General features: G+C 40.4%; 3 protein-coding genes across 3 annotated transcripts; 2 read left to right on the top strand and 1 right to left on the bottom strand.

The window, feature by feature from the left end:
* Positions 1-890: 890 nt before the first annotated feature.
* Positions 891-7,048, bottom strand: LOC117295592. The gene is made up of 3 exons (XM_033778290.1): positions 6,990-7,048; positions 5,156-5,318; positions 891-2,507 (listed from the first exon to the last, which is right to left on the bottom strand). The coding sequence occupies exons 1-3, from the start codon at positions 7,046-7,048 to the stop codon at positions 891-893; spliced, it is 1,839 nt and encodes a 612-aa protein (XP_033634181.1).
* A 902-nt stretch (positions 7,049-7,950) lies between these two features.
* On the top strand, positions 7,951-8,335 carry LOC117295391 (histone H2B, gonadal-like). The gene has a single exon (XM_033778025.1). It carries the CDS (start codon positions 7,967-7,969, stop codon positions 8,333-8,335), a length of 369 nt encoding a protein of 122 aa, XP_033633916.1. The 5' UTR covers positions 7,951-7,966.
* Positions 8,336-9,216: 881 nt separating this feature from the next.
* LOC117295392 (histone H2A-like) lies at positions 9,217-9,750 on the top strand. Its single transcript, XM_033778026.1, has one exon. The coding sequence runs from the start codon at positions 9,303-9,305 to the stop codon at positions 9,678-9,680; it is 378 nt and encodes a 125-aa protein (XP_033633917.1). The 5' UTR covers positions 9,217-9,302; the 3' UTR covers positions 9,681-9,750.
* Positions 9,751-13,243: the final 3,493 nt, after the last annotated feature.

Here is a 13,243-nt window from a genome sequence, read left to right as displayed (position 1 = left end):
TGTTCCCTTTCGGTTGTTATTGGTGTTTTCATGTCTTCTGGGTAGAAACACTGTGTTTATTGTATCCTGTTGTGACTGATCATGCCTTAAGTATAGTAATTTTTCCCCAAACAATGCATGCTTGTTAAAATCTGGCACTGTTTCCATGCCCTTTGAGTAAATAATACAAAGTTTTTATTTAAACATAATGGTATCCAACCAAACCATAACCAATGTTTTGCCACTGAGAGTTCTTGATTTGGCTACTTTGTATACCTATTGTACAGGTATGATTCCCATTGCAAGTAGAGTGCGATGAGCATTCTTTACAAGTTGTCTTTAACAACCCTAACCCCCTGGCTGTTTTTGCTTAAAAATATACCTAATCCGCCAAAATCAATCAAATGAGAGACAATAAATATGCAACTGTACTGAATCCACCATAATCAACCAAAGCATTGTTAACATAAGTACTGAATCCATCAGAACCAATCACTAACATCTTGGAGTATTTTGATGGACTTGGTCTATTAGGATCCAACTCTAGTGTCACTACTGGTTGTTACATAGCTGAATCAATCACAATCAACCAACTGAACGAATTGTGATTGAGCAAACTCGATGTACATTTACTTGTTTTTTTTTGGGTGGCTCAGTCTCAATGAAATTATTCTGTTCGCACTGCCGTTACAGGAATATCATTGTTGCATCACTGCCTTTTTTTTTTTTTTTTTTTTTTTTTTAATGCTTTTGTGGGGTTTTTTTTGGTGGGTTTTTCCCGAAATGCACTGCCATTGCATGAATATCCACTGATATTTTTTGGTTTTGTTCTTTTGACACAAAATGAGGGGGACAAAATGAGTACCAAAAAAATCTTGCTGTGTGGGGAGTCCTAAGATGTCTACTCTCGTCTACTCGGTGGTGCTGGTGGTGTGTCCTGCCTCTTCGCTGCTTTCAAGAGAGTGGTAGTTGATGAAGCACTGTCCAGCACACAAGTAGACTCCACACGCTTGACAGCCTCGTCTTGTTGTCTTTGTTCTTCCAGACTTTGTTACTCCGTTGTGCAGTCTGCACCACCGACACCAACGTGCGTAGCGACCTGGCATCCTAGTTGATGTGTGCCCAAGGGCGTTCTTTGCTTTCACCCTCTTGGATCCATAAAACTGCACCTCAGCTCTGCCTTGGGCATACCCATCGATGAGCTGTGTTGCTACATCCATGATGAACTTGGAGTGGGTGGGGGCACTTTCATCTTCCTCTGAGCTTTCCGGACTGTTGGTTGCTACGGTGCTGTGGTGTTTCCGGTAGCATATCCACGCATTCACTCGAGCTATGTCAACGAGGAAATACAGGATTTTTCGCCACCACAGCTGGGACTTCCTCGAGCAAGAATAGTATGATCGTAGCTGATCCCCACGATCAACCCCTCCCATGTAGCGAGTGTAGGAGATTGCCTGTGGAGGTGCAGATATGGTCTTTTTCTCCAGGCGTCCAGTGCCATCATCTGCGATCTTTCGCTGCACGGAGTGCTCCTGAGGGTCTCTCCACCCTTGATGCGCTGAAGAAAGAAGTAGCATCACTCTGCTGTCTTTCCAAGCAGCAACAGTCAGTTGACCGTTCTGCCGTGTGGAGAAAGAGCCCCGAGGGTTGCTACTCATCCTCTTCACCCTCTCGCTGTTAAAGTCCTTGGGCAGGCCTCTGCTGTTGCCTTTGATGGCCCCGGTCAAGTACATCTTTTGGCTCAGAAGGTGTCGCGCCAAGGGGATAGATGTGTACAGCTTGTCGGTGTACAGGTGGTGGTATGAGTTGAGATGGAATTTTGCAGTGTCCATTGCGATGTCCAACATCTTAGCAGGCTTCTGACCGTGAGGGTGGATTATGAAGTTCAGGATGAACCCTGTAGCTGATTCGGCGATGGCGTAAACTTTGAAGCCGGCACGAATTGGCTTCAGGGGCATAAAAAACTTGCGAACGCTAGCCTTGAATCCCCTGTACCGGATCATCGCCTCGTCTATGGTCAGCTCCTGATCCGGCACGTAGTTCCTCAGGCACTGTTTGCGGACCTTGTCCCATACCGGCTGCACATGGAACAAGGGGTGCTTGAGCTTGGCGTTGTATCGGTGAGCCTTGTCTTGGATGAGGGAGGGGTCCTTGCTGGCATCGTTACACACAAGAAACTGGCTGATGGAGTCAAAACGGTTGCGGGTCATTGTGGACGAGATGAGGGAGTTACGATAACCGGGATGTGTTGACCAGTAATTTTTGTAATTGGCCACCTTGACCAGACCCATCACCAGGTGTATGCCGAACCAGGCTCTTATCTCTGCGAGTGACGTTAGCCGAACGGGTTTCTCCGCAAGTTTTACATTGGTCCACTTGACGATGGTGAGAAGGAGACTGATGGGAAAGAACTTGAGGAAGTACTTCAAAGCCGAAGAGCGTCGGTTGAATGAAGGTCCTAGTGTACCCTTCGGCTTGAAGCTTCTAACTCTGATGTTGTGTAGAGTTCTCGTCCATCCTTCACTGTCCTAATTAAATGTCAGGAATGTGTGTACTGTAGTAGGAGTACAACTATGTCAAAATCAACCAGTGGGTTGAAACTCCCATGGAGCTATCTAAAGGACCAAGTCAAACAAAATCAACCAGTGGTTTGAAATATCTAAAAGACCAATTCTGCCAAAATCAACCAGGATGTTGTGTCCTCACATACCAAATCCATCACAATCAACCAAATGGTACAACATGGTGGTGTGCCAAATCTTACAAAATCAACCATATTCCACCGATTGATTTTGATGGATTTGGTGCCGATTACAGGGCCTACTCTCCTTGGTCCCTGCCTGCTACCAAATGTAAAACTTTTCATAGAGATAGAGATCATAAACAATGTAGTTTCTGTGCTTGAGGCAGATGGTTTAGAGCATCCAATCATGTCCAACACAAATGTGGAAAATTAAAAAGCCCGCTTAAAAGTGTGGGAAAAGTTTGCCAAGATCTTATTAAAAACAATGATACTAACGATTTGCAAGATGAGCGTAAGAGATCATTTAAAAGGAACACGTTGCCTGGGATCGGTCAAGTTGGTCTTTGAAATGCGTTTGTAACCGTTTGTTGTAAAATGCATGGTTAGAAAGATGTTTTTGAGTGATACTTGTGTGGATCATTATATTCTACTTTTAAAATATCTTTCTAATCATATGCATTTTGTAATAAACGTTTACAAACGCTTTTCAAAGACCAACTCGACCGATCCAAGGCAACGTGTTCCTTTAATGAAACCACATTGAAAGAAGTTGTAAATACTTGCACCTGCTCAACATAAATAAGTAAGATGCATTTGCAGTGACAAAAGTTTATTCAGGCTAGTTTGATTATTTTTTCCATTCACTATCTTACTAATTCATAATTATTATCTGAGAACGATCAACAAAAAACATTGTCAAACATTACCTGCTGAATTGTTTATCACGTTAAATAAACCAACTCTTTTAATGTTTGCAACACTACAATTGAAAGGAACCCCACCATGGATGGGGGAACTGCTTACAGAAGGCCAAAGCAGGTGACTGGCCATTTAGATACGTTGGATACAGTACTTGCTCACTTTTAGAGCCTCTTTGTTCTGATAGGGATGAAAATGTTTAGTTTGGTAGCGGGCAGGGGACCAAGAAGACTGTTATAAGGCCATGTATAGACAAGAATAGTAAAGAATACTCATCGCACTACTTCTCTTCTTGCAATGTGAATTATACCTGTACAACTAGGTAAAGTAGTCATGACAAAACAAGAACTCTCAGTGGCAAAGCATGTTATAAACTTGTTATTTGTTACTTAAAGAGCATGGAAACAGTGCCATATTTTTTTAACAAGCATGCTCGTTTTTGTTTTTTATCAATTCAAACTAAGGGATAACTTCAAAATGCATTTTTATTGTTTTTGGAAAAATTTCCATGTTTGAGGCAGAAGTGTCACAACAGGATACAATAAACCAAAGTGTTTCTCCCCAGCAGACATGCAAACCATAATGATAGCCCAATCACAACCAAAAGGGAAATATTCTGAGAACCATTAAAAAATTAAGACAGTACAAACTTTCTTGATGTGCAAGGGGAATTTTTATGCAATGTCAAGAAATAGGATTGGGCCGGGGCCGGGGCCGGGGTGGGGCCGGGCGGGGCAAATTCTAAGACTTAGGTCATCAACAAGTCCTGATCAATGTTTGGTAATGCACTAAGCCTACAGAGTGCTTATGAAAAGCTGCCAGATTGATGGAATTATTACTAACTTCTTAATGTTATAAATTCAAAATGAAGCAAATTTTGGCCCTGATCAAAATCGAAAGGAAAATATTCTGAGACCCCTGAAAAAAAGCAATTTTGAGGCACAAAAAAAGGGTAAAAATGTTGATTTTGCAAGTTCTAAAAAAAAAATCTAATGCACGTTCTAAAAATAGCACAAGGGTGAAATTTATAGCAATATTTGTTTGCTATATATAGAATTGAAAATGCAATTTTGTTTACTTGCACCCCAAGGCCCTTCCACCCACAAAGTATTAAAAAAAATCATTATTTGACCGTGAGCAACTATGTCAATTATTTACCTGAACTGACTCTTAATTTCTCATTACAAATTGTTCATAGTTTCAGTTTATCAATGAAAACTATACAATAAGTAATAAAAATTCTAAGCTCATTACATGGCGTTGCTTAAAACTGAATCAATCTTCAGAGTGACTGCATTGTCAACTTCAATTTCATAATATATGTCAATCAAAAGTACAAAAAAGACAATACTGAAAGATTTTAATGTTAAAATTCACTCAAACTCAAGAAATACATCATTCATGAGAAAACCAAATAGTTTTAAAGTTAGTCCTTAGGCCAAACAAAATAAATGTTGTGTTTACGGTAACCCGACCGACCTGAATTTTTTGCGGCCGAATTGCCGACCTCAAAACATTTTTCTAAATATTTTTAACTTATAAACTTTTATATTTTACCACTTTCCAACATGAGGGTTTATTTAAGTGGTTGTTGCAATGATGTTTTTGTTGCATTAAACGGATGGTCATGCATCACCACCACCAAATGTTATTGTTTTTTTCTAATTTTAGAATTAATTTTGTAACTTTTCACATGAAGTAAAAGCCAAATTGTATCAGTTTTGCAGTGGTCACCTCGGTGTTAGAGGATGTGATTGGAACCTCTTTTGACTTTCTGTTTTCTGTGATTGGAACCTCTTTTGACTTTCTGTGATTGGAACCTCTTTTGACTTTCTGTGATTGGAACCTCTTTTGACTTTCTGTGATTGGAACCTCTTTTGACTTTCTTCTGTTGGCCCTAATAGTTTGAGAGGGTGGATCATATATGTTAGCTTTCTGTTGACCATATTATAATAGTTTTAGGTGATGTCAAATCATTGTTCACATAATGTTGTGTACTATTGACTTTTGTATATATTGTGTTTTTGGGTGATTCATAACATTGTCCAACCCAAGGTTACTCTCTCTTCAGTAGTATGTTCTATGTTCTCATTACCCATATTCAGACATAGTTCCCCTCTACCAAAAATAAACTATTTTCCTCTTTTCAAACTAGTGAAGTTGAAACTAAATTCCCTCCCAAGTGAACCAAATGAACTGCCACATCTTGTTATGCTAATTAATTTATGTTTACCCTAAACTTCCCCCCCCCCCACCAAATAAAGCGTGATACTTAATTAATTGCTGTCGAATTTAGGGTCCGTATCACCCAAAATCACGTGACCCAAAAGGAGGAATTACTCCTTTTTCGAAGTTATCCGAAATGTTCCGAACGTGTTGTCGTCAACATTCGGACAGTATCGTTGATGTTCGGTATGGACTCGTAATGTTAGTCCTGTCGGGCGTAGATCCAGGAGTTTTTCAGCCAGTTATTGCCAATGCAGGCGTTGTGCCTAAATAAAGCGTTTGCAAAGTGATGCGCCAGTTCAAAATATATAAACCTGGGAAATCGCTTCGGGATCTGGTTAAGTTTTCGTCCTTTTTGTTTAAAAATATTTGTTCAAAGGTGTTTTGACTTGAGTGTTCATTAGACATTGATTGAGGATTAAGTTTCATGATTTTTAAAAGTGGTAAAAATGGGCAAAATCTGGTGACTAGCTGCCGAAATTATACGTGTTGAACCAGATTGTCAATAATTGACGATCAAAATAATCTCGTAACCCTCCGGCCTAGCGGCCGTTGGGAGGAGGGTTACGTTATCGCAACTAGTAGATGACCCGCGACCCTGACAAGTTGCGTCATGCTCTATTTTTAACCGTGGGTGATACCTGACCCAAGATTTTTAACAAGAGAGTCAAGGAATCTTTGGTCAGGGGACCAGACTAGCGTTGTTTGTTTCCATAAGGTTTATCGCGATTCAGAAACGCAATGCATTGTGGGATGGAATATGGGGCGGTTACTATGCAGTTTCTACGACTCGCGCACGCAATGCCTACACCTTTGTGTGGGTTCAAACTTCAAGAGCGCCCTCTCTTGATAAACCTTATGTGGAAGTTTTCCGACTTTATTAAAATTCAGATTCCGAAACCCCTCCCCTCACTCCTTAAAAACGTGAGTGTTTCCCCCCCTTGTTCATGTATTGGTTTGTGTACTGTAATCAGGTGTAGTATGTGTGTTTGACTGTGTAGTGTGAGGTGTAGTGTGGTGCAGTATGGTAGTTTGTGCAGTACAGAATTTGGGTTATTGTATTTGTAACTTGGTATTTAATAATAATAGCACAACACTAACTAACATTAACAACAGACTAAAACTTTAAAAAAAAGCTACAATATAAGATGTATGTCAAACTTACCCTTGTTATTCACTGGAGGGTGTGGAAACCAGCCTGTATTAATAGCTCAATCGTAAACCCAGGTTTTGTCTACGAGTGTACCATTTTGATAACATGAAAATAGCGCAAGACTTCAAGACCGAACTGCGATTCCAGAGCTCCGCGGTGATGGCGCTTCAAGAAGCAAGCGAGGCATACCTTGTGGGACTCTTCGAAGACACCAATCTCTGCGCCATCCACGCCAAGCGGGTCACCATCATGCCCAAGGACATCCAACTCGCCCGCCGAATTCGTGGCGAACGAGCCTGAGAGGATTCGTTCCTTTCTCAAAACACAACGGCTCTTTTCAGAGCCACCACTTCTTAACAGAGATGTTAATCACGTCCGTGTATTCGTTATTTCTTCCAATTTTTCCTCTTCCACACTCCATCCTTCAACAAAACAAAAAAAAAACCAATAAACGAACCAATAGACAAACAAACAAACAAACAAATAAATAAATAAACAAACAAACAAGCAACAAACAAACAAGAACCTTAGAAATTTGACAAACTAATGTATACACCTTGCAGTGTAAACATAACTTTCGGTATAATAGAGGACCGTGCCTACTTATACGAATGTTGTATAGCGCCCGCTACGATGGCAGTCAGAAGTTAAATTCAAAACAGCATGAACAAAACAGTTGTTTTTTATCTTTACGCAGCACCGCCATCCTTTTATTGGGTCGGTCGTTCTATCAGTCTAGTCGGGTTGGTTAGGTCAATCTCTTGCTTTGGTTTTACTCCATAATTAAATGGTATCGTTTTCTTCAAAATTAACGTACTATGCATGCTCGGGCCATTGCAGATTTTGTTTTTGTTTTTTTTGATAAGTTTCTCTCATTATTATTTTTGGATACTTGTTTTGGGTTACACTATATTCGTGTTGTAGTTCTAACCAGAGTATAAAACTCCTTTCCAATGGTTGCCTGCCCGTTATTCAGACACCCATCCTTGCAGACACGCAACTTTTCTGGTGGACCGCTTCACTGCTCACAGCGAGGCGCGCGAATGCTAACAATGCCCTAATGGCCGCCGGATCCCCGACTCGCAGTATAAAGCTAAGCCTTCTCCGGTGTACCAGTCATCAGTCTGATTTATTCTACCAACTCAGCAACACAGCACTCTATAGTCATGCCTCCCAAAGCAAGTGGAAAGGGACAGAAGAAAGCCGGTAACACCAAGGGGCCAATCCGGACAGACAAGAAGAGACGTCGTCGCCGCAAGGAGAGCTACGGCATTTACATCTACAAGGTCATGAAGCAGGTTCATCCAGACACGGGCATTTCCAGCAAGGCCATGTCGATTATGAACAGCTTCGTCAACGACATTTTCGAGCGCATTGCCGCCGAGTCTTCTAGATTGGCCCACTACAACAAGAAATCAACCATCTCCAGCCGAGAGGTCCAGACTGCAGTCCGTCTCCTTCTCCCCGGTGAGCTGGCCAAACACGCTGTCAGCGAGGGCACCAAGGCGGTCACCAAGTACACAACTTCTAAATAAGCAGGTCCGGCGTCAAGCACAATCCAAACGGCTCTTTTCAGAGCCAACACATTTCCCAAAGAGAGATTCAAAACATGCGTGAATTAAGTGGCCACCGTAACACCAACCGTCCCCATTTAATAATATTAATTAAAATCAACAGGGTTTACAATAATGCTATATTGTATTAAAGGGTTATTCAAAATATTTCTGCCTTCTTTATATATCTCCGTAGAACAACTCAACAACATTGTTTACGAAGTTCAAATCATCTTGATAACTTGTCCACTATAATTTTTAGCGATCACTAAACATCTTTCTCGTTGATTGTTATTCTACTTTTACAGTCAGTTATAAAAAAACAACGCTCAAATGTGTCGTCGAGTGAGGGTTCACAAGATTGGACTTGAAGAAAGAAAGAAAGACGTACATTGAGTAAGTGCCTTGTTCATGACACCGTATTACTTTAATAACATACAACACAACAACAACAGCGACTCTATACGCCAGAGTTAACTTGAAATTATGAATTTGGTAATAGTTTTATTTTGAAAAATCAACCAAAACATGTGCACGCAAAACCAAACAAACAAACATGATGTTTTTCAGTTTCTGTAAATATTTGCTTTTGCTTTGTTTTTGTTGTTGTTGTTGTTGTTGTTGTTGTTGTCGTTGTTGGGGTTAGGTTTGTTTTCTCGGAATCTTATCTTGTTTTCAGAGGGGTGTTGACGGTGGGGGGACCGCCGCAGTAATTATCCCTACCTTCCCCTCGAACTGCGTGCCGCCCCCGCCCGCCGCTGGTGGTCCACCCCCGCCCAGAATGCTCCGCTGAACCCGGGCGCGTCCATGCGAGGAGAAACCTGATTGGTGCATTGGGGATCCACCCTAACGCCATAAGTACACCACTGGCAGTCTCTGCAGTCATTCACACAGATTCAAAGCACCCAGCAGTTCTTTCAGTCTCTTTGCTCAGTATATCAATTCAGTCATGTCTGGACGCGGAAAGAGCGGTAAGGCCAGAAGCAAGGCAAAGAGTCGATCCGCCAGGGCCGGACTTCAATTTCCCGTTGGTAGAGTACACCGCTTCTTGAGGAAGGGCAACTACGCTCAGCGCGTTGGTGCTGGCGCCCCTGTCTACTTGGCGGCAGTCATGGAGTACCTCACGGCAGAAATACTGGAACTGGCTGGTAATGCTGCTCGAGACAACAAGAAATCAAGAATCAACCCCCGTCATCTACAGCTCGCTATCCGAAACGATGAAGAGTTGAACAAGTTGCTCAGCGGTGTCACCATTGCCCAGGGTGGTGTACTTCCCAACATCCAAGCTGTCCTGCTGCCAAAGAAAACCGCCAAGTCAAGCTCTTAAACTCAGCTCTTGCTACACTGATAAACCAAACGGCTCTTACGGAGCCACCACATCAATCCAAAGAGAGATTCTAAACATGAACTGCGTTTGTAAGACAACCCCCCCCCCCCACACATATATATTGAATTCATTGAATACTATTTGTTTTCCGTGCGTAACCAATCATCCAACAAGTTGTTTGGTACCCTATAAACCACACATAAGTCAGACCAAAGCTTTATTTTCGTTGCGATGCTAACTGTAGTAGAGCAACGGTTTAGAACAAAAAAGTTCAAAGCTGTATCAATAGAAGCAGCATTCAAATTCGCCCCCAGACGCTTCTTGATACGGGTGTGTCACGAAAAAAAAATGCAATACACTAAATTGAACAGAGTGCTAAAGGAATTTGACTCGACTCTAAACGAAATTGAATGGCCGAATTCTGCATTTGAAAACGCAGTAACAACTGGATAGGCAAAACAGCTTTAATTCGAACGCATGAAAATGAATTTGACTGCTCATTTGCCGAATTTGACTGAGAAAACCTATATTATAGGATAAGAACAACCGAACGGTTCCAAAACCAATGGAATACTTAGTTTAAAAATGAGAGATAGGCCTACTAATTAAACATTTAAGTTGTCACATCTCTGAGAAGAGGTGCTGATAAAAGCACGTAAGCACATTTTCTGTCAGGTCATCGCTTTATTGCCGATGGGCAATGAGTATTTCTAATTTAACAAACAAACATCAAACAAACGGATATAGCCTATAGTTAGTAGAAAAGGCAAAACCAACAAAGTATACGTGAGCAAGACGCCAATTTGTCACTGACTCGGGGTAATTATCACTGAAAACGGTTCTTGAAGACGCGTCATCTTCTCAAGTCGATTTATCTCCTTTAAGAAGACAGCTTTCGATGTAAGGGGTGAAGTCTATTGAGTCGGATGAAACTATATTGGTCAAGATGATGAGTGAATTTCATTTGGGAGAGGCGACATATTTGCGTTTTTTTTGTCTATCTTTATAAACGGTCATTTACAGATAAATACAGTTTCGTTAAAGACAAAGTATGTGCCGTTGGTTTGTGGAGCCGTTCCTTTAGTTTAAAGAGAAGGTACACCTTTGGTAATTACTCAAAAAAAATATTAACTTAAAAACTGACTTGGTACCAGCATTGGAGAGCTGTTGATAGTATAAAACATTGTGAGAACGGCTCCCTCTGAAGTTAAGTAGTTTTTGACAAAGAGGTAATTTCTCACTAAAATAATAAAAGACTTCTAGCTAGAAGTCTTTTATTCCTATCTGAAAGCACACAAATTCGTTCAACAAAGGTGTTTTTCTTTCATAATTTTCTCGCAACTTTGATGACCAATTGATGGGATACACCAAGTGAGAACACTGGTTTTTGACAATTCGTGTACAGTGCCTTTAATCCTATAAAATGTTAATGACTGTTTACAATCAGACTAACTTTTTGAAATTCTATTTCAGAGAAGGTGTTTACATTTTTAAAATTTCGCGAAATCTGGAGCGACTGAAGAATAATCCCATTAGATAGGAATACACAATGTGAGAAGCGTTATCGCACTAACGCTTCTCACATTCGAGTTTTGGGGCATAAAATCTGATATAACCTAATTTTGACATAACCACTTCGAAGTGAAATGATTCTAAAAGTGCTGTATATTATCGAAAGCTCCTGTGGACTTCTAACCAAAGTTTTGTAATACCACTCTAAGAGTGATTCCCCTTAAAAAAAAATACGTGACTGCATGATAAACCTTTGTGCAAAGGTATCTTCTACATATTATTTGATAACCATTCAGAGTATACTATAACATTCAAGTTTTTTATTAACTGTTGCTAATAATATAAACCATCATAGTAAACTTCCCGGTTTGTTCAAAATGCTATCATTGTCCGTCTTTTTTGACAGTTTCATTTAATTTTGAAATTTCATGCACGATATTCAATGAGGGGATGTTTTTTGTTTTTTTTTGGAGATCAATGGCCAGATGGAGAGAGTCAAACACAACAACATTAAAGTCATTACTGGCCCGTGATCGATCATAATCAATTGAAGGTTGATGCACAAGAAAAGACAAATGGATTGGCTTAAAAGGAAGGGTATACTTTTTGTAAACGACCCAATATTCTCACTTGGTGTAACTCAACATATGCATAAAATAACACACCTGCGAGAATTTGGCCTCAATTGGACTTAGAAATTGCAAGACAAATAATGAAACAAGCAAACACTCTTGTTGCTAGAATTGAGAGTGTGCTTTCTAACAGCATGGGAAACATTCAAGCATGAAGCCTTTCCCAGATTCTTTTTGTTGTATAAATAATTTTCCTCTTTTCTCTATAAACAACATAACTTTTTGTTGTTGATTAATATCAACAGCTCCCCGGTGCTGCTGTTCTTTACCCTGTCACTTTTTATAGTCGTTAACTTACGGCGTAATTACCTAAAGCATATACCCTGCATTCAAATAACACTATTTTATGATCAGATAAATTGCATAAATACAACTTATTTACTAACTTGAGTAATTTCTTCCAGTGTCGTGTCGAGCTCACGAAGATTGCGAACAGAACCGATCTTCTTATAACATAGTCAGAAGAGTTGCGATGACTGGTGTATAGGGGCATGGTATGGGACCTACATTGGTCTGCTCAGAAGTAAAGATCAATTATCAAGGGCCATTGATCTCAAGAAAAAAAAAATAAGGGAATCAATGTGTGGTGAAGAGGTTTTCAACTAGTCGTTTTATCCCAACGAGGCCTGGTTCTTGATAATTTACCTCGACGAGTGGTTTAAACCCGCCGAGGACCTGGTTCTCGATAATTTTACCGAGACGAAGTCGAGGTAAATATTATCAAGAGCCAGGCCTCGGCGGGTTTAAACCACTATAGTTGAAAACCGATTCAACACACTTTGATTCCCATTCATAAATACCTTTCCGGTCAAAAAACATCAATGCAACATTATAATTGTTCAATGATTTCTTTCAACAAAACACCCCTCCAGCTATGAAATGGTATAGGCCCTCGGGTAAACAACTCATAATAAGGAGATTGCTGTGCGCGTCGCGCGTATCGCGTGATGTGGCACACTGTTCCAGCCGTGCTCACGACCAATAGGATATGAAGAAACTGTCTTATAAGCACAGGTGCAAGCTCGGGTGTCACGCCCATGTTTCAACACTTTTTACTGGTTTTATATCATCCCTTCAAACAACCCCTCGTGATACCCTCTCGACCAATCAGAATGGATAAACTGTCTTAGGTATTTATGAATAGTAGTTCATATACGTAAGATCAAAAGGTCAATAATAAAATAAAAAGCATAGATTTGAAAAAAAGGAAGAGGTTTTACTAAGAATTTTTGGTTGTTTCTTTCTGCCAAACAAATACTTTGAAGACTATGTCTTGACCAATAAGCCTAATGTACAGGAGCTCCACAAAACATGTAAAGGCAGTTTTGAAATCCATACAAATTGCACTAAAGGACCTTATATGGTTCTAGGCAGACAATAATAAGGTACGGCCTTCCGAAAAAATTACTTTGAAGCCAT

Source organism: Asterias rubens, chromosome 10, assembly GCF_902459465.1.
Source record: "Asterias rubens chromosome 10, eAstRub1.3, whole genome shotgun sequence".
NCBI classification, from domain to species: Eukaryota; Metazoa; Echinodermata; class Asteroidea; order Forcipulatida; family Asteriidae; genus Asterias; species Asterias rubens.
The sequence above is the reverse complement of the archived record's forward strand: the minus strand, read 5'-3'. Positions and strand labels throughout refer to the sequence as shown.